We start from the raw sequence: 20,106 nt of genomic DNA, 5'->3' as shown, positions 1-20,106 counted from the left end.
CAGTGATCTTCCCCACAGCCTGGATCAGCTCCTCCTGTGTCTGATCAGGGGTTGGGAGGTTTGGGGGGAACCCGGGCCCACCCTCTACTCCGGGTTCCAGCCCAGGGCCCTGTGGATTGCAGCTGTCTATAGTGCTTCCTGTAACAGCTGCATGGCAGCTACAACTCTCTGGGCTACTTCCCCATGGCCTCCTCCAAACACCTTCTTTATCCTCACCATAGGACCTTCCTCCTGGTGTCTGATAACGCTTTTGCTCCTTAGTCCTCCAGCAGCACACCCTCTCACTCTCAGCTTCCTGCACCTCTTGCTCCCAGCTCCTCACATGCACTTCCTTTCCTCTGGCTCCCCCCTTTCCCCCCGCCTGACTGGAGTGAGCCCTTTTGTAACATTAGAGGGGCCTTAATTAGAGTCAGGTGCTTAACAGCCTCACCTGACTCTTAGCAGGTTAATTGGAGTCAGATGTTCTCATTAGCCTGTCTGCCTTAATTGGTTCTAGCAGGTTCCTGATTACTCTAATGCAGCCCCTGCTCTGATCACTCAGGGAACAGAAAACTACTTATTCAGTGACCAGTATATTTGCCCTCTACCAGACTCCTGTACTCCACTGGTCTGGGTCTGTCACACTACCCACACCAGCAATGAGAAAAGCCATCCTTTCCATAGTCTGTTAATCCGACTCTAGAAATGAGTCTCTGTGGCTTTTTTTGCTTTCTTCTGAGGAAGCTGAAAAAACCTGAAGACTCAAGAAAAAAGAGTGAAATAAATCCCCAAGAGAAGGACTCTTCACCCTTCTTCCTTTCATCCTTTTTTCAATCTATAAACTTCATGGATACATTGCTGGATACCCAGAGCAGGCCAGAACAAGAGGGCAAGCCAGAAACAGCCTGTGACAGCTGTGTGCATTGGGGGAAGCTGGGCCTAATTGGAATACACTGCAATCTGTGAAGGAGTCTAATGCAGAAGATAATCTCTCTCTTTATGAGGATTTACTATACCCTTTATTTGCTCTCTATCACGTTGGTACTCTTCCATTACCCATAATCCAGTTCTCTTTCACATCAGCCAGGATTGGCAGATCAGCATTCCAGGTCAGATCCCCTAATGATGTGAACTCAGTGTTGGGGAATGTAACACTGATTACAAAAATAGTTCCGGCCGATGTGGTATCACCATCTAGGCATCCCAGAGAGAGTGAAATGAAGCGTGAATCCTAGCTGAGTGCACTATTCAGTTTTATTAATCTTTTAAAAATACTGACACAACATAAGACTATTGTTGCAGCAGCAAATTGTAGAGAACAAAATATCTTTGGAAATGTAGGTTAATGCTCTGATCTTTTGCCTGTGGAGGCCTGTGTGGTTTGGGTCCTGTGAGAATATGGTAGTCCCAACCTAGTTTATTGTGGACATTTATCTACATTACAAAAACCTTAGCAAATGTAGCATGATTCCAGAGGGGAAACCCCAAGAATGTTACAACAGAGGATGCTATAGGTCCAAACTGAGGTTAATTGGCAGAGCTATTCAGGGGGGTCAGGGCTAGAATTGTTGTTGAAGCTTTTGTATATCACTTGCCTGCAATTTTGCTTAATGAAGCAGTTTAACAGGCACTAATCCACCCAGGCCTGATTTCCAGAGGTGCTGAGCACCCACAGATCCCATTGGCTGCAACTGGAGCTCTAAGCACATGGCACTTTTGGAATTCAACCCCACAAGTGTTAGACCTCCATCAGCAGAGTTCTTTTTTTACTGTGGAGAGCAATAGGAAATGGATGGAGATGTGCTGAGCTGCAGCTGTGTTTAACCCGTGGCACTAAGTTTGGAATTTTCTCAGCTCCTCTGATGCCTTCCTTTGGTGCTTAATGATATAAGCACTTGATGACATTGCTAGTGGGGTTCTTAATGGCTGCAATAACATGCATCAGAATCAGTATTACGATACCAGGACTGTCATTGTTGGGACTGTGATTCCCAGTCTCTTGTCTTTCCATACACACCTTTCCTGTTTTCACTCACCTGGTTGAGGTTCAGAGGTGTAGGTTCTTCCACTGAGCACTGCTTTTTGAATAGCCCTTGGATCGGCTGTCTTTGAGATGGAGTGTTTTGCCCCATGCACAATCCTTGCGGTTTGCTGGGGTTAGGGGGAAGCAGTGAACCTCTTATCCAGCATCATCCCCAACTTCCACAGTCCCACAAATTGTTCATCCAGGTTTCTCCTGCAGTCCCAGTTTTGTCACATACTGACAGGAAATCAGGTCAAGTCCAGAGAAAAACACATCTGAGGCATAAACCTGATGGCCTTGCACCAGGGCACTTCCTACGGCAGGAGTGTCCCTTTATCTCCCACATTTGAGACACTCCTTATGTAATGGTGCATGCTTCAGTCCCCATGGCAATGGTTTCACTGCCCCTTCTCGAATGGGGATCATTGTGCCTGGCCTGACACAACTCTGGCCATTGCAGCTACATTATTCTTGTTCCTCTCTCAACCAAGACATGTAACTTTTTGTTAGCATCCTTTGGCCAAAAGCATTAACCAGGGCCCGCTTTGGAGTATTGCTCTTTCTCCAATTCAACCTGTAGGGGCTAATATGGTAATGGCCTCAGGTCCTCTCTCAATTTATTCCCCTTTGGCCCTTTCTCACCCCCCTGCTCCTTGCTCTGAATTTGTTTGCAAATATTCAAACCCAGTTCATCAGATTCATTGTTTGTTTACTGACTTGTTCTTTAGGTCCTAATGTCAATGGATTGGAGGAGCCCAGCCTGGCCAAGAGGCTGCGTGGCACGCCTGAGCGCATTGAGCTGGAAAATTACCGGCTGTCACTGCAGCAGGAAGAGGAACTGGAAGAGGTTCCTGAGGAGACCCTGGCAGAGCATAACCTGAGCAGTGTACTAGACAAAGGAACAGAAGTGGACGTGCCCAGCAGGTTAGCACACATTGTACACATGTCCCTGTATCTGCCCCAGCAGGCTTGTGTCTACTTGCTCTCACTTTACTGAGGCTCCCCTTTCTGGAGAGCTGATAGCCTCATCCACACTTCAGAGAGGTATTTTATACTAGAGGTTCTGTTCTAAACCCCTATTTTGAGTCACTTAGTAGTGTGCTGAAAAAGTTATTTCTTATACTGAAATTTCTCATGCTCAGTCTTAGCTCAGAAAGGAATTTACTTTTTGGAAAATTTCATCTATAAACAACTGAGTCATTTGGGTGAACAGAACATGGGGTCAGAGGGGAGTGTTTTTTTCAAAAAGCTTTTTCTGCCTATTTTGCGCTTTGATAACTGAAAACCATTTGTGGTTTAAAACTTCAGGTTGGACAGATACTTAGCCATGATTGAGTGCCTTTGTGTCTGAGAGAGCTTGGCTTGAAGTAATAGCTATGGATAGAGTAAAACAGGATACGCCAGGGGCATGTGTGGTCATTTCTTCAACTGCAAAATGGTACATCAGAGTGCTAGGGACTCAGTGCCCACAAATGTGGGCAAATGTGTCTCAGTAATTCCTGCAGCAGCAATTCAGTTTGATAAGGGATGAGCTGAACCTTTGCAGCCTCAGCATCCTCCAGATAGTGTGGCTCTCTTACTTACTGTGAGCGCTGTTCCGTACCCTTTCTTTGCAGCAAGAACTCTCCTGAACTGTTAACTCTTTGACCGTGCAACAGTTCTTACATTCTTAAAACTGCCATTGTAAACTCAGGTAATGATATAACTGGTGGCTAAAGCCCAGCTCCTACAATACAATTACATGCATGCTTAACTTGAAACATGTGTAGCCCTATGTGTCTAGTTGCCTACTTCAATTACACAGGTGAAACTGGCTTCAGCTGGGCTACTCGACAACATAAAATTAAGCACATTTATAAGTCTTTGCAGGATCAGGGCCTGGGTGCATTCTGGGGTGAGCAAATGACAGGAGTCCCATAAGATGCAAATAGAAGAGGCAGCAACTGGATATTTGACACTATCTAGCCTTACTAGTCTTCAGTAGTCCTGAGGCATCCTTATCTTAAAAGCTCTGAACAGGTTTGAACTAGGACGGGTAAATACCGGGTGTCTTGTGCTGTTTCCTTTACTAGAATGATGACAATGTTTATTATTTTAGGAAGTTCTCAACAAGATCTTATTTTGATATAATTTATTTATTTGAGATGTTGTCTAGTGGCCTAGTTGGATGTTCTCTGCAGTTCAATGTGGTAGACTTGAGATATGTTCTTATTCTCTGTCTCCCAGCCCACTGCTTAGATATGATAAATAATGTTGCCATTGTTTATGTTAACACTAGTAATAATATAAGTGTAGCTTTTATAGCACTTATTAGATCTGAAAGTACTAATCAAAGTTCACTAGCCTAGAGCTATATTATTATCGGCCATAACTTCATCAGATCACATAAATTAAGAATAGTTGGACTTGGTCAGTACTTGGATCAGAAACCTCCCAAGGAAAAAGGAGTCAATGGAACCAAGTGTTATCTTTGGCATCTCAGGCTTCAGCTGCTATTTCACCTCCTCCAGATCTGTGCACACTTTTCTCCCTCCCTCCTCCACACCCATTTTTTATTTAAAATTCTGTCACACTCCCCTTTTTGTATGTTGACTTAAATTTGTATTTTTTAATTTAAGCGTTCTCTGAAAAAAAAAAAAAAGGTAAATATTATTTTTGGACTTATAAAATATCTCTCTCAGATGTCCTTGGGCACCTGGACCAAGATTTCACAACAATAACTGTAATTTGCTGGCAAAGATCAAACCAAATACATTCCTCCTATGACAGATTCATCATCACTACCCTGGGCAATAAACGAAGTTAATATGCACACATCCACAAATGCAGTAATAATCATATGTAGCACTTCTGTAGTATGTTTCACAGTCAAAGCATTTTAAAACATTATCAGATTAATCCCTACAAAAGGGCAAAATACTTGGCATCTGATCAATAAAGGAAGTAAATTCCAAGCTGATATCTCATTAGTCTCAAGCCACGCTAGGGATGGCTAATGAAAGTACCCTTGTATAATCTTAAATAACACAATTGTGCATAGAGCAGGAAACTGTTTCTAAGGTAGCCAGCCAGGGCCTAATCTTTGTTGGACTTCTGTAGAACAATAGCCACACCTTGAATCACATTCAGAACTAAATATGATACCCACACAATCTTTGGAGAGCATGTGCAGATTTTAATGTAAGATACATTCAAAGTAATTTACATTTTCTTAATCCTGATTGTGTGGGCCATTCACAGTTAGATTATCCCTTCCAGATGAAGGATCTGTGCTAAGCAGTTGCTCCAAAGTGTGGTAGTCATTCGACTCTGAGGCACCAAAGTGTCAACGGCAGGTCTGTATTCAGATAGCCCAGCACCCCAAAGGCTTGAGGGGCATTATCCTTAAAGAGAATGTGCAGTTAAAGTGGGTGCTATTCATACAGTGTCCCACCTTTGAGCTGGGGCCACTGTGGTGAAATACTCTCTCATCGCTGTAGCTGGCCACTCCAGGTTAGGGTTGAACCATATTGCGAGATATAATGGAGGCAGCTGGCACTGTTCCTCTATTCTGAGTCTGCACGGTGGAGTATGATAGTCTCCAGCACTAAATTCGCATAGATGCATTTTTAAGAGGTATCTCCCTGAATATTTGAGTCTCTCTGTCAATTCATCCAGCTCTTTTTCTCTGATCACTGGTTAACAGAAAAAGGGTCCCAGCTGGGTGGCCCAGAACTACCAGCTTGAAAAGTAGCTCTGTCTCCTTTCACCCACTCAGCCTCCTGTGTGTTTAACCTTTGAGTACTGAGGAACAAGTGTGGAGCAGATCAATGCTGGAGAAGGTAAAATGAGCTGTAGAGTGAAGAATTTACACTGTGAATGTTACATGAGATAAACAGGCTGGCAGAAGAACACATCTTGAGCCACGGAGTAGTCATGGCAACAGCTTCAGCAATAGTAAATTTTATTGACAGCGCACTAAAAACCCAGCAGGTGACACCTGTCAGATTTATTTCTGTACTGAAGAGGAGGAAAGTGTGCTATTAATCAGAGGAGGGAATAAAGACCACTTTTTTTATCTCTCTCAGAGCATCTGTATAAAGCCATTGGGATATGCTAAGACCTCTTGGGAGCTTGCTGTATGCCAGAGCTCAGCATATATTTATGATCTGATTCATCATTTACCTTGTGAAAGAAGGGACAGTAAGTTAAAAATAACATTTAATTTCTGCTGTGGAATGCAGGATTATAAAATTTTCATTATATATTGTACAAAAAACACATGTTGTGACTTTGAAAATTGTCATGAAAACACACTGGACCATGCACAGAACCTACCTGGATACCCATACTGTGATGAGGAAAAAACAATGGTATCTTATACATTTTATTTCCATCTGTCAGAAAGTATTCTTCTCAGGCAAGTGAGTGAATAAAATTTTGCAAGGATGCATTAGAGCAAGATTAAGGTTAGGTTTTTATTAGACAAAAATAGGAAATGATAATCCTCAAGGTAACCTGAGCTCTTCCCCTGAAGTTATGTGCATCTATAATTATAAGAAAAATTGTGTGGCAATGTAGTACTTGCTAGGAAAGTGTCTTTGCCCCAACTATGTGATCATGTAATGAAAGCCTGCACGTCAGGGACAGAGTTAAGGTTGGTGTAGAAGTTGCGCATTCCAGACTTGTGTAGACTTTAAATCCCAGGCTTTTTTTATGTTTCAGCTGATTAGTTTTCAGCCGTCACTTTTATTGTCTGGCAACAGCAACTCTGTGACTGCTCATCTTACCACTTATGCACTTTATTAATGGTAAAGATTACATTACAAATAAACATCAAATACATAACACCATTCTGGCAAGAGTACATCAGACACTGTAAAATCTAGGGTAGATGGTGCAGAACAGAAGAAGGTAGCCAAGTGAGAAAATGTCAAATGAAAAATTGTTTGTGAGAAATCCATTCCAGGAAGAAGTTGAACCAAGGACCTTTTGTATCCAAAAGCAGTGAGGTTACCTATTGAACTAAAGGTGAATGGGCATTTTCTTTGAGCAGTAATCTCGAATGAACCCTTTTTATGTAAAAGTGACTGGCCTAAGTATCAGTTTGTTAAACACTGCTGTTGCTGTCACACACAACGAACAAAAATAGAACACACCAGGTATCCTCTGATCACTCACCTGACTTTTAACCAAGCCTGAACTATTTTGCTCCTTAAAAAGGCACAATCTCATCTGATTTACGTCTATGTGGCAAGCATCCTGGCATTGCACTCCTTTTCTCATAAATATCATAAAAACACAAGATCTAGTCCCTGAGTTAATTCTCAGTGAAATCCTTGTTTCAGTGACAAAAATAACTTTTAATTATTTTTCGCCCAGTAGCGCTAACATATAAACAACATTCTATGCCATCCTGAGCAGCATCAACAGAAATGTGCACTATATTCCAAACAGTTACTCATGCAAACTCATCAAAAGCACCGAGATTCACAGATGCCACCGAAGGTATGATTTGAAGGCACTGGGATTGCACCTGAGTAACTGAGGGCCTAATGTAGCTCGCAGAACTTTTATTACAGTTGATGCATAAGAAGGGTGTGTAACCTAGCTCAGTTCTCAGACCTCAGGCCAAGATTCGTGGGGGCTTGGCAGTTGGAAAAAATGTCTTGACTTGTAAACTGAGTCAGTTGATACAGAAATCAGAGAGACAAAATAAAGCCTCACAACGACACTTTTATAGTCTCCTGTTGAGTCAGAACTAACATTTGAATTGCAATTTATTGTCCCATAATGTGTTAATGCTAGAATGCACTTCAATGTCAGTAGCACAGATTTTATCCTAGACAAAAGTATCCTTGTTAAACTACAGTTAGTCATATGCTTATATCAATAACATTAGGATAGCAACCTTATTAGAACACTGAATGGACAAAACATTAAAAGACCATTAAATACTAATCTTAAATTCTAGTTTAAACAACTATAAACATTTAAAAGTATGAGAACTTCAAATTAACATAGAATTTCCTGCCCTTCTAATTTTTAATGAGTTTTTAAAATACAGATAAGTTTATACATTCATAACTCCATCTTGAGTTTAAGTCAAGGGGTTTGTCCTTTTTTCATATGAACTGATCAAAATATACCAGGATGCTTCAACTGCGAACTGGCTCCTGTGGAGTTTGTATACGTGAGGTGAGAAGAAACTCTCAAGGTCTGCGGGATTAACTGGTGCAATATGCAAAGTCTTTGCCCTTACGTCTTATAAGTCTATTGCAGTGGATGTGAATGTCTTGCAGGGTACTTCCCAGATGGGCAGAGCCTGAAAGTTACCCTACACATTCCCACAAGGGTAGAACCACTGACAGCTCAGTCCTTGAACTGGTCAGCTTTTGTAAACTTCCAAAGTATATTAGATCCAGGGCCAAGTTTATAAAGGTTGCCAGAAGCTGCCAGAGCCTTATTTTTCCTAAAAAGGATGTATATTTAGGAAATGTGAGAAGAAACTTGCAAGCAACACTAGATAAGCAAGTGGTGTTAAGGATTTTCTATGGCCCACAGGAGTCCCTACTGTCCTTTGACAATCTTTCTGCAGGGTGAACCAAATCTGTACCTAGCGCAAGATCATGGATATAGTCAACTTTATAAAATTAATCTGTTTTCTTGCAAAGTCTGTTTGCTAAACAGAGCGCTCAGATGTTCCTATTGGGTGACAAACTTCAAGAATAAGAATCCCAGCTTCTCAGAATCCACTGTATAAGGTCTTATCACTTGCTCTTTAGTTAAATAAGTTTGAAATTTCAGGCACATCCATATTTGGTAGCAGGATGTGACAATGCATTAAGAGCCTGATCCAGTTGCTATTGAAATAAATGGAAAGATTCCCAAGACTTTTTTTTTTCAGTTGGCATAACTCCTACTGAATCTGATGCTTCAGAAATAGCTTCTCCAGTTCACCTCACATTTGTCAACTAATCTATAGTTACAGACAAAAGTTTGTAAAAATCTGTAGTGCATGGGACTTCTCTTGAGGAATTTGGGCATGGGAGAAAATTAGCTTTAGTATGGTAATACTGATATAACCTAAACTGGTAAAATTGTCATCACTCCCTAGTACCTCTAGCTTTTAAATCATATAAAGAGCATATGTGTGACCAGCTGAAAAGTTAAGGATTATTCCCATAGAAAACTCACCCTGAGTGTAAGATTCAATCTATTTAGCATATATAAACTCACTGTACGTCAGTACAAATATTCCTCTCCCGCTATACATTTAGATGAGTGTTCCTTTCTGAGCTCATCGGTTCAAATCTACAGAAGTGCATTTCAGCTATTTTATTTCTTTCAGTGCACTTCTTGAGAGCTTGGTGCAGATGTAAATTAAAGCAGGCTTTGAGTTACTTGAGCATAAGTGTTCGAAAAATTCTTGAGTTGAAAATGTACCTTTTCTTGTCTGGATAACTCCAAAATTGGCAAATGTATCTATGAAACTTGCCAATAAATTCCCTCCCTTGCTGGTTAAAAAAAAAAAAAAAAAAGCATGAAAGATTTTAGCCTAAAATATCATTTTTTAGAAAAAGGGTTCCTGGAAAAATTGGGTTGAAAATGGTGGGAGTGCCTTCTCAACGTTTAACTATCGTGCCAGTACCTAGAGGTTATAATCAGAGAGTGACACTTGTTGTATCTTTCACTTACAAAGTTAAGCCTTCTCTTAACAAGCAGTTAGGAGACTACTTAGTGGGAATCTCAAGCAAGACCAGTGAATGTTTCACGAAGGGAACCTTGTAATATGGAATTCATAGAATATCAGGGTTGGAAGGGACCCCAGGAGACCATCTAGTCCAACCACCTGCTCAAAGCAGGACCAATCCCTCCAAAAATGGGTCATACTGATATACATGTTTGTTTCCCACACAGTGATTTACAGAGTTTGCTATGAGAATAGTGGGGTTGATAGTTGTTCTCATGCTGTTACCTATAGTTTCTTGCCCATCTGCCCTATACACATGTGCAGACACTTCCTGTGTTCATGTGATATTACTGCCTGAGATCCTGGAAAGTGTATGTAATTGTGCGCTGCTCTCTGGCTGTCTTTATCTTACCTGCTGGATCCTTTATATGTACCGTGATGGCCTGATAATTCTAGGACTGTGGGCATATTCTTTTCAACATTCACTGATTGTCAGGCAAAAATGGAAAAGTGTAAGTAATATAGTTCCCCAAATCTTCCTGCCAGCTCCCCACCAAGCAACAAAACTTCCTAGCAGCTTAAACCCAGCAGCAATCTCACACACCCCCACACACGCCATCAAGAGACATAATCTCCCCATATGCTGTCCCTCCGAAACTCTCTCTCTCTCACCCAAATCCTCAAGAGAATGTGGAAACCACCAGATCACCACCTTCTTGCTGAACCCACTTGCACTCAGATACTGTGATAATAAGTATCATATAAGAATCAAGAGCAGTGGTTCTCAACCTGTTTACCATTGTGGGCCGCATATGCACCTCTCTGTATTATGTGGGCTGCATCCACACATATATACTACCTGTATGGCCTTGAGGATGTCGCATGAGCTGCAGCTATATGCTGATTGGGCTGCCCACCCGGCCTGTGGGTTAAGAACCACTGACCTAGAGAGACAAGGTGGGTGAGATACATTTATAACCTTGCTAGATGCTAAAATTCACAGTCTTAATAAAGACATTGGATTTATGGCTTATTACAATAATCTGTAAACCACTAATCCCCCTTTTTGTCCTATGACTCCAAGGGTGTTAACTGGCCACTTCACCTTGAATAAACTTCATCAGCTAAACTATGTGTTCGATCTTATATTTACCTCTGAGTACCTTTTCCAGACCTGAAGAAGAGCTCTATGCAGCTCCAAACCTTGTCTTTCTCAACAATAGAAGTCGGTCCGATAATAGATATTACCTCACCCACCTTGTCACTGTAATATCCTGGGACTGACACAGCTACAACAGCACTGCATATAAGAATGTAGACAGATCTCCACAACTGCCCTTCCTCTGGATCCCCTTTATTAAAAGGAACTGGATCCAGTACCTTTTCGTTGTTGGATCTACCTACAGCCTCTGCATCAAGCTCCTTTTGACCTGAACCACTATTTCTAAAATAGTGCAATGAAATGTTGAAAGCAGAAGGGGAAAATATGGTTTCTATTACACGTACTATAGTTTGTACTGAAGTTTTGCCAGCCATATATAAACTCAGCTAAGATGCATCATTAATTGACTTTTCTGTTTTGTTTTCATTCTTTACAGTAGTTCAGAATCTGAGATGGAGGAAGAGGAGGAGGAAGAAGAAGAAGAACCGGAGCAGCCACAGCTGCCCACCTCAGACCTGGGAGGTGTGCCATGGAAAGAGGCTGTGCGAATCCACGCTCTTTTGAAGGGAAAGAATGAGGAAGAGCTTGAAAGTCAGAAAAACCATGAGGCTGAAGACCGGGAAGAGGAGGAGGACGAAGAAGAGGAGGACGAAGAGTCTAGTGAAGGTTAGAAGAAGATAGGTTTATATTTTCCTTCTGCTACGCAGGCAGGGCAAGCTGAGCCAAATACCCATGTTCAGCACAAAGTGAGGTTGGACGGGCACCCCTATGATCAGATGAGTTAGATCACACCTTATTCTTCTCAGGAAAACCATTGAGGGCTGATGGGAAAGCAGTGAATCGGGGTGGGATGGAAGAGGTTCTTATGAGGTTATATTGATAGAAGGGAACCAGTGAAGGAACTGAGTCAAAGGGCACATGCACACCGCATCTGGGAGCATGCCTCCCAGTGTGGGTAGATGGGCGTGCTAGCTCTGCTTGAGCTAGCACATGAAAAATGGCAGTATCTGGGCGGGTTTGGCAGCCAGCCTGAGCTGCAGCCCATGTTACCCCCGGCTACACTACTATTCTTAGTGCACTAGCGCAGGCAGAGCAACGCCTGTCTGTCTATCTGCGCTGGGAAACACAATCCCAGCTTCAGTGTAGATGTACCCAAAGAGTGTCAAACCAAAGGCCTTCTTATCTTTCATATCAGTTTTTTCTTTTCATCCTTGCATTTAACGTTGCTTTGTATTTGTAAATGAATTTAGTGCTGATAAATGATGCTAGGTTGACCACATCAGAGACAGAGGATCTCTCTCTTCAGGGTAGTTGCAGCATTAGTAAACAGCATAGTACACTTCCCATGTACTGTCAGAACAGTGGGCCTCAACCAGCCACAGTACCTTACCCCTCTCCCCAGTATAGCCTGATAAGAGAGATGGGTTTAATTCTTGTCTCCTCTAGCTCTGGACTCAGTACTCTGATTGGATCAATATATTCCCATGTTTGGTTCAGAGTGCTAGAAGGGGGGCACTTTATGCCTGAATGAAGGGTGCAGCCAGAGTGCAGAAGATACTTTCCCCTGGGTGGAGCCTACTTGTACCATAACGGTCTAATCCAAGCAATTAATTCTCTTGCTGGTTCCCCTCTGCGTAACTCTCAGCTTTGTGACAACTGTGCTATTTTCTCACTGGTTTTAGGGGAATCAGATTTGGATTTGGCCCTCTGTTCTCTAGCCAGCAAGGTCTGCAGGTGCTGCAGAGGCAGCACATCCAGCCTTGAGGAGGAGGGAGTGCCTCACATCACCCAGCAGTAACCCCCTATGGCAAATATTAATGGGACCCCAGGAGAAGCAGTATCCAGCTCTCCTAAGCCAGCAGGAGACACTACACACTATGCAGCCTGAGTTGAATCCCTGTGCTCTCCAGGATGTTTTTATTCCAGCTCTTAGTGTTTCTTTATGAAAAGGGTGAGGGAAAGTTATGGAGGGAATTCCTCCCCTGCACCTCTTTAGTAAGTCATAATCATACTGAGCTTGTTTTGGAAACGGGTATCTTTGCCGTGCTTCACCGCCATTCCAAATGGTGACTGTATCTTACCTTTCAAAACATGACTTGGGTACTTGTATTTTCCCTTTGCTTTCATGAGAGCTACCAGACTACAAAGACCTGCTTCATAAAGGCCATTGGCCATGTAATATTGACAGTGTGAGGAGAGGTCCATTTATGCTGGGCCTCGGTGGCAATCCTGTTCAGATGTCATTTGGTGAGGGAGATGGCCTTTTAAGTAGGTGGTTTGGCTATATTTTTCCACATGGAAACTGGAACTCTGTAGCTGAAGTCTCTGTCAGAACCAAGACCACAGTTTAAGTATAGTAATATGCATGTTGTTTATCAGTCTACTAAATTGTGACATTCCCAGACCTCTGTCCAGTGGAGTTTGCCTATCAAACAGGGAGCTTTGAGTACAGTAAGTCTTACTGGATTTCCAGACAATAACTCTTTGCTTTCTCATTCTCTGTCCTTTCCCTCTCTGTATTATTTGTGTGTGTGCATCTGATGCTATTTGTGGGGGTGTGGCTCCCCCTGCTGTAGAGGGAGAGTATTACCCTTGGGCAAGAGAGCTCCAGCAAGGCCTCTGGCTTCAACGTCTCTCAAATGAAGAGGACACGGGTACTTTTAAAGGTACCCTTGTGCCATCACCACTTTCATTTGCCCTCAGGTGGAACTGACATTTTAAAGAGCAGGTCCCACATGAAAAGATTTTGTTTTTAGTAAATTGCATTTACCAACTCTCTCGAGGTTGGTTCACGAATTACTTCTTCTCATGATCTAAGTATGGGCGCTGCTTGGCTGTACCACATTTTCTTACCGTTCTTTGTGTGGGAGGGCAGGGAAAGCTAGATCGACTCCAGAGAGCACTGAGACACTTCAAGCAACTGTAAAAGATGCCTGAAATGAATCTGATCACTTCCTGCTTGGCTAGGTGCACTGTTTTCCATAATGCACTGTGTTGCCATTTTTGTTTTGATGGTTACTTTCCTGGAGTATTGGGCTTCAACTGCATGTTCATTCCTACTACATTGACATTGCTTATATGAACCAGGATATGTGAGACTAAAGGATGAGTTCTTTCACCCACATGAATGGGTGCACCAGAGAGCCAGAGTTGCATGTCTCTCTTTTTTTTGTAGCTGATTGCTACTATAGTATACCTCTTTTATTTTATAGTTCCTGTTTTGCCTGAAACTAATTTTAGTATTTTAATGCAACATATGCATCATTCTGAAATATTTTTGGAGGCATAAGAGAAAATCATATGGGAAAATATCAACCTCCTTCTTTCCTCTTTTGAAAATATACATACAGTATATATAAATATTTTTTGTTCCTAGTCTTTCTTGATCCATCATTTGCTCTCCCCTGGAGTCTAGCTGTGCTTTGAGCAGAAGTCTGGGGTCCCTTGGCCACTTTCAACACTCACTTTCTATTGGAAACATTCAGTTTGGAATGTTAAATTGTCTCTGATTTAACATTTTTGATGGTGAGAATTGAAGGTAACCAGATGGCCAGAAAGCACAGGCATGTAGGGGTGACTGCTGCCTTTTTCCTTAACTTCCACTTTTCTCTATCCTAGCAGCTGTCCCGCTTTAATTTTTGTTCCCAAAGAGCAGGTTTGGGAACACTGGAACAGCTTCCAGTTAAACTTTGTAGTTCAAAAATCAATTTGTGAGAGAGCCCAGCCACTCCTAAAGTGTTGTTGAGTGCTGCAGTGAAGCTAGAGGGGGAAACACGCTGTTCTGGAATTCACCGAATTATCTTTTCGTGTAACGGTGAACTAAGGGGTCTAGCTTCTTGTGAAATTTAGGCGCCAGCCTTGGGGAAAGCCACAGCAGCAGCCACTTGAAATCCTTCTGTGATGTTTTGTGGGTCACCTAGCCTAGCAGGGGGTTCTGTTACTGCTTGCCCTGTAACCTTTGGTGCCTAAATGCTGTGCTGCTGTTACTCAGAGACCTGACACCACTAGCAGCCCGCAATCATAAAGGTCTCACCCTGGCTTCCGCCAGCCTAGTTACTCCTTGCAGGGTGACACCAACATCCTTTCCAGTCCTGTGTCTCCCCGTAAATTCATAACCACAGTCCGTGTGCATATTTCATAATGACCATCAAGTACAAAACATTGCCAGCTTTCACAGCAGAACTTACTCAACATAGTTTATAGCACAGTAACATTGTATACAGTCAATTCAAGAACTTATTTTTTTGGGTTCCAGACCCTCTGTTCTCCTCTTGGGTTGTCTGGACTCTGATTCACACCTTCAGCCTGGATTCACATGGTCAGACATCAGAGAAACACCAGGTTTGCCCTCTAGCCAGCCCCCAATACTTCACAGGTGGCCGGGCTCTTTACAGTTTTACGTTATTGAGAAAGCTGAATTGGGGTCTGCTTCTTAAGTAAGGCCTGGTCTACACACACAGATGTGCAGATTTAAATAAAGGAGTGATTTTGATACGAATATACTTAAAACTGGTACAAAGTTGGCTTATATCAGTTTAGTTTACATTGGTAAATTTACGAGAGCAAGCTACATTGATATAGCCTGGTTTAAACAGATATGACTGTGTATTCACACTGGAGTTTGCATGGGTTTAACTAAACTGGTTTTTAAATTAATGCAATGTCTGTGTAGACAAGCCGTAAGAGTAAAATATAAACAGCATGCAAAGTGCTGCAGTGAGATGGCGCCAGCGAGTGCAAGCTATGGCTGCATTTGCAGCAAAAGCATGCATTTCCATATGGAAAAAAAATCATTAAAATTAAGGGTCTCTCCCATTCTCCAATTTCATTTCCTTAATGAGTTTATGGATACTGTAAGAAACACATGCGATCTATTTCTAGCTTCTCATTGTGCTGTATAACCTGGCCACTAAACACCTGAGATCTCAGATCCTCCTGCTGTAAATGACAGACTCCCTAGCACTTGAAATAAAGGAGAATTGATTCGCTGCAGTAGTACAGGGCCTGTGACACACACTTGAACAATTCTGATTCCATCCATTGAAAGGTGGTGGTCGCATATAGGGTAGCAAGTACATTAGAATACCTATTGCCTAAAAGAAATAATCAGATAATAAAGTTAGTGATGTCAGACCTGTGTCTGGTACAGTTCTACATTCTGATTGGGCCTTTCTTTGGTGATGTCATGCCTGTTTAAGACTGACAGTCAGTCTACAAAGCCATATTATAATATGGAATAAGCCCTGCAGATCAAGTGGGACCTGTTCTTTGTGAGCCTTGCTGAGTGACTATATATTTCTTCCCACTTCCAGCTGTTGCTGGTAATCCTCAACCTTTTAACTCAGCTGTGTGGTGTGGTGTAAACACTAACTCTACTGATCTCAGAGCCTGCATGGGGGAGCATTGGAATACAAGTGCAATGAGGAAATATCAGACCGCTCCATTTGTTGGCCAGTGATTTGGGCCCTATCAGCCACTCCTGAATATTCTCTTGTTCCCTTCTGGATGTCCAGTAGTTACACAGAGAAAACTGTGATATACAGATTAAAATTGAATCCCATTCCCTTTTTGTGCATTTCTCTGCTTTCTTTTGCCCCTTTGACTAACTACCAAATAATTTTGTGCTTATATAAGTGCTTCTTCCCTCAATATCAGTTTTCTCCTACGGTTATAGTGCCGAGTGTGATCCACAGTCATTTCTGAGGCCGCAGTCCTAACTTATGATTCCACAAACCAGGCTTTCCATGGATTATTCTAGTGTGTGACAGTCCTTCCCTAGTGCATTTTTGACAAAGGCCTAGTTCCAGGCTTCTGAGATGGAGCCTGGCCTGTTGCTCTACATCATGGGCAATCTGCAGTCAGTGAAGGTTGGCTCATTGCTGTGCAGAGACAGACGGCTTGTTGCCCGGCAGTGTGAACAGCTGTGTCTAGTGTATGCCAATGAGTGGGGAGTGGTTAGTGGAGAAAACCGCTTCCCACAATATAAAACGCTGCAACCTGTGGCCAGATCAGCCATGGAGAATCCTGTATACCCTGTTGCCGGAAAATGGCAAGGAGAACCCTCGATCAGATTTCCCAGGGTCCTTTGCACCGCAGAGAACCCAACAATGAAGGGGAAATTAAGAAAATTGCTATAAGGGTGGATTAATCAAACTGCCTAGTTGAAAGCTTTCAAATACACAAAATACCTTCTAAAGCGCTTAGCCATATGCACCTACACTTTTGTCAAAGGAAATCCGCTTTGAAGGAGAGAAGAGGTTATTTTCATTATTTTCATTGAGAATGCTGATATTACTTGTAAAATGACACTGCCCCCTGAACAACCCATTCACTACTCCAACAACGCAGCTAGAATGCTCTGAATAAAGTGTTGTAAACCTTAAACTGAGCAAAAATCCAATGTGATATAATGCTGCATGCAGCTGGCCATTCTGAGGGCAGCCGGCAAAGGGAGACCTTGTGGTTTCTCTGTTGCACGTGTGGGTGAAAAGTTGTGATTCAAACCCCAAAAAGTTCACTTCCACAATGTTGAGGGCCATTGGGGAGTGAATAGATCCTGTGTTCTGTGGAATTGAGCCCACAGTGCAGACTGTCCCCATGCCTTTTACCAGCAGGATACATAGAGTAATACTCATTTTGAATAGGCTGAATAAGGCTGAAATTTCTGTTAATTGATCACCTACCAAAGCTTAGATGGATGCTCAGAGAATGTCTTCCATGCCGGGTGCTGCTTGCAATAGAGGTAGTGTGTGCCTGTGGGCTAGCATTATTCAGCTTCAGGGTGAAGCAGGAATCTGAGGATTATGAACGGTTGTGTGTTTCTAGATGCATGCATACATGTTGCCAAGCTTTATCTATCTGTCTGGCAAACTGATCTTGGCAAGTAATATTTTCTTTTTTCTTTCCTTATATTTCCTTTCCTGTCATGTGTGTCCTTTCTCTAACTCTTCTTTTCTCTCTTTCCACCCTATCCTTCCTCCCTTCCCGCCCACATCCTGATCTGCCTCATCCTTGGTCCGCTAGCTGGAAACCTGAGGCTACAGCAGATTGTAAATCCGATTGATCCCCTGGAGATCCTGGCAGATGTGCACTGGACACACATCCGCGAGAAAGAGGAGGAGGAAAAAATGGTCCCAATTTCAAAGTCCTCCACCTCCAGAGGTAATCTCCTGCTGCATCGATCCCCAGATCACAGTTGCAGCTGTTTAACTCTGTTGCTTCTGCTCCCTTCAATTGCTGCCTTCTTCAGAAGGGTGAACAATGATTCAAAGGCCCTGCTTCCTGAAACTAAACACTTGTTTAAATGTTTTACTTTTGAGGTTGATCTCCATTTAAGTTACTGGTTTTCTAAGTCAACACAGCATAGCAAGCTCTCCTGCCTTGTGTATCTAATTAGACCCTGTATAACATTCTGCTACAGGATGGGAATCATTTGATATTGCAGGTTGCAAGCCCCTGATAACAGGTTTAAAGGGTTCTGGATTTGAGAGGAAACAATTCAGCCAGTTGTGTTCCTTCAGGATAGGGATGATGAAGCGTCCAGACCTTGGAAAAACAAAAGTTACTTATTCTGAAGGGCAGAATAGTTTTTGTGTCTACATTGAATATATTCTGCTGCTGCTTTTCAAACTTTGTATCTGCATCTGGCAAGGGTCTGGTATCTTCAGGGAATGGTGAAGAGCACAGAGGGCCCAAGAAGCCAGCCAATTGTTGTTTGGCTCTTTGTATTGAGATTTGACAGTGTTTGTTTTTTCAGCAAAGTGAGTCATCATTTCAAGATGCCATTTTGCCTATAAGGTCGTTTTGGAGAAGGAAAAAAAATAGAGAATGCTAGTACCCTCTCCAACATCTCTCGTATATCTCATTGTGATTCACCTTCCACACTATTCCCATACTTGGGACTGTGATCTTGTCAGATACCTTGAGCTAAGAAGGGTGGGGCCTACTTTCCTAGTATTGGAGAGCTGTAAGGAAAGCCCAAGTGTCACCAGAACCAAAACTTTGTGGTATTTGATTCAGTAGGTGGTAGTCTTCCCTCCAAGTCTGTACCAAACCAATGTCCCAGAATGATCTTAGGAGAACTGTGTTACAGAGGCACTGTTTTTCCAGAGAAATTTAAGACCAAAGTTCTGACTGCTTGTGGGTATTAAAAATCACATGGTACGTGTTCTAAGAGCTGGGGGTCTTAACTCTTGTTCCCTAGCCAAATTCTTTCCAGGTAACTATCTTCTGACCAAGGTTCCTCTGTAGTTTCAGCTGGGCGTGGCTTTACTGCCTGGTGTGTTCATTTATTATTCAGTGCTGCATTTCACCCCAAAGGTGGCTACATTTGAGTGGTGGGGAAAGTTATTCTTATAAATGTAGTAGCTTGTAAAATGCTTTGAGATTCTTTGAAGTGAAACGTGATCTATAAAGATAGATCAGTATTTCCCTTCTCCCACAATCATACAAACACAGGCCTCAGTGTTATAGCATTAAACATTCTTGACTAATGTAGCTTGAAGTTTAAGAACCCTGAGTAAGTACTGACATTGTTCCTCAAGTTTACCATACTTAAGGTGAGTTTAGCTTCCACTGATAACAGAAGTGACCAGAAGTCAAGGGTGCTGCCATTTCTCAGTTTTCCTTTTAGCTTATGTTTTCTCTTCTTATTTTTCCAACCTGTTTTTCTTTGTGCAAACAAAGAGAGGTTAAAGCAAAAATCGACCGGAAGGACTTTCACTCACTCCAGCATTGTGAGCTACCAGTGTCCTGTTTCTAAATCCCAACTCCTCTCTCTGTGACACAGCTGCCTCCATGATATACTGTTACAGTTGTCCATAAAGTGAAGGAAAACCTGTGCTGACCTTTTCCGATGGTGCAGACAATCCCTTCCGTGGCATTTACAACTTCCTTCGGGAAGCAGGCAATCTTTCCTTCCCCAAAGAATAGGCCAAACTGAGAGCTGGATTTCCACAGATCGGTAACTTAGATGCTTCATTGCAATAATCCACATGTGCTGTTTAGAGAGCACTTCAGAACCACTGTCTGGAGTTGATGGTTAGATCTAAAGGAGCAGGGCAACATTGCTGATCCCCAGGAAAGCTGTGTTCTGTGATCTCTCATGCTCCAGTGAGAATTCTCCCTTGCCTGTAAGCAACCAAACCCAGGCAATATAGTCTAAAATCAATACAGCCTTTGGCTTCTGTTAGCACGATTTGTGTGGTCATACGCCATCTTCTAGCTTCTCTTGTCAGCTTGACCAAAATGGCTGAAATCTGCAAAGAGGAC

The 20,106-nt window shown here is 42.4% G+C and overlaps 1 protein-coding gene across 1 annotated transcript in view; it reads left to right on the top strand.

Annotated features, from left to right (window-relative positions):
• The window catches only part of MICAL3 (microtubule associated monooxygenase, calponin and LIM domain containing 3), a 278,656-nt gene that overhangs the window by 207,361 nt on the left and 51,189 nt on the right, over nt 1–20,106 (top strand). Inside the window, exons 26-29 of the mRNA XM_075069475.1 lie at nt 2,731–2,926; nt 11,273–11,502; nt 13,413–13,502; nt 17,860–17,997. Coding sequence (XP_074925576.1) covers nt 2,731–2,926; nt 11,273–11,502; nt 13,413–13,502; nt 17,860–17,997 — 654 coding nt within the window. The remainder of the gene's footprint in view (nt 1–2,730; nt 2,927–11,272; nt 11,503–13,412; nt 13,503–17,859; nt 17,998–20,106) is intronic.

The sequence above is a fragment of the Chelonoidis abingdonii genome, chromosome 1 (genome assembly GCF_003597395.2).
Source record: "Chelonoidis abingdonii isolate Lonesome George chromosome 1, CheloAbing_2.0, whole genome shotgun sequence".
NCBI lineage: Eukaryota > Metazoa > Chordata > Testudines > Testudinidae > Chelonoidis > Chelonoidis abingdonii.
Note: the sequence above shows the minus strand (reverse complement) of the source record. Positions and strands in the feature narration are given on the sequence as shown.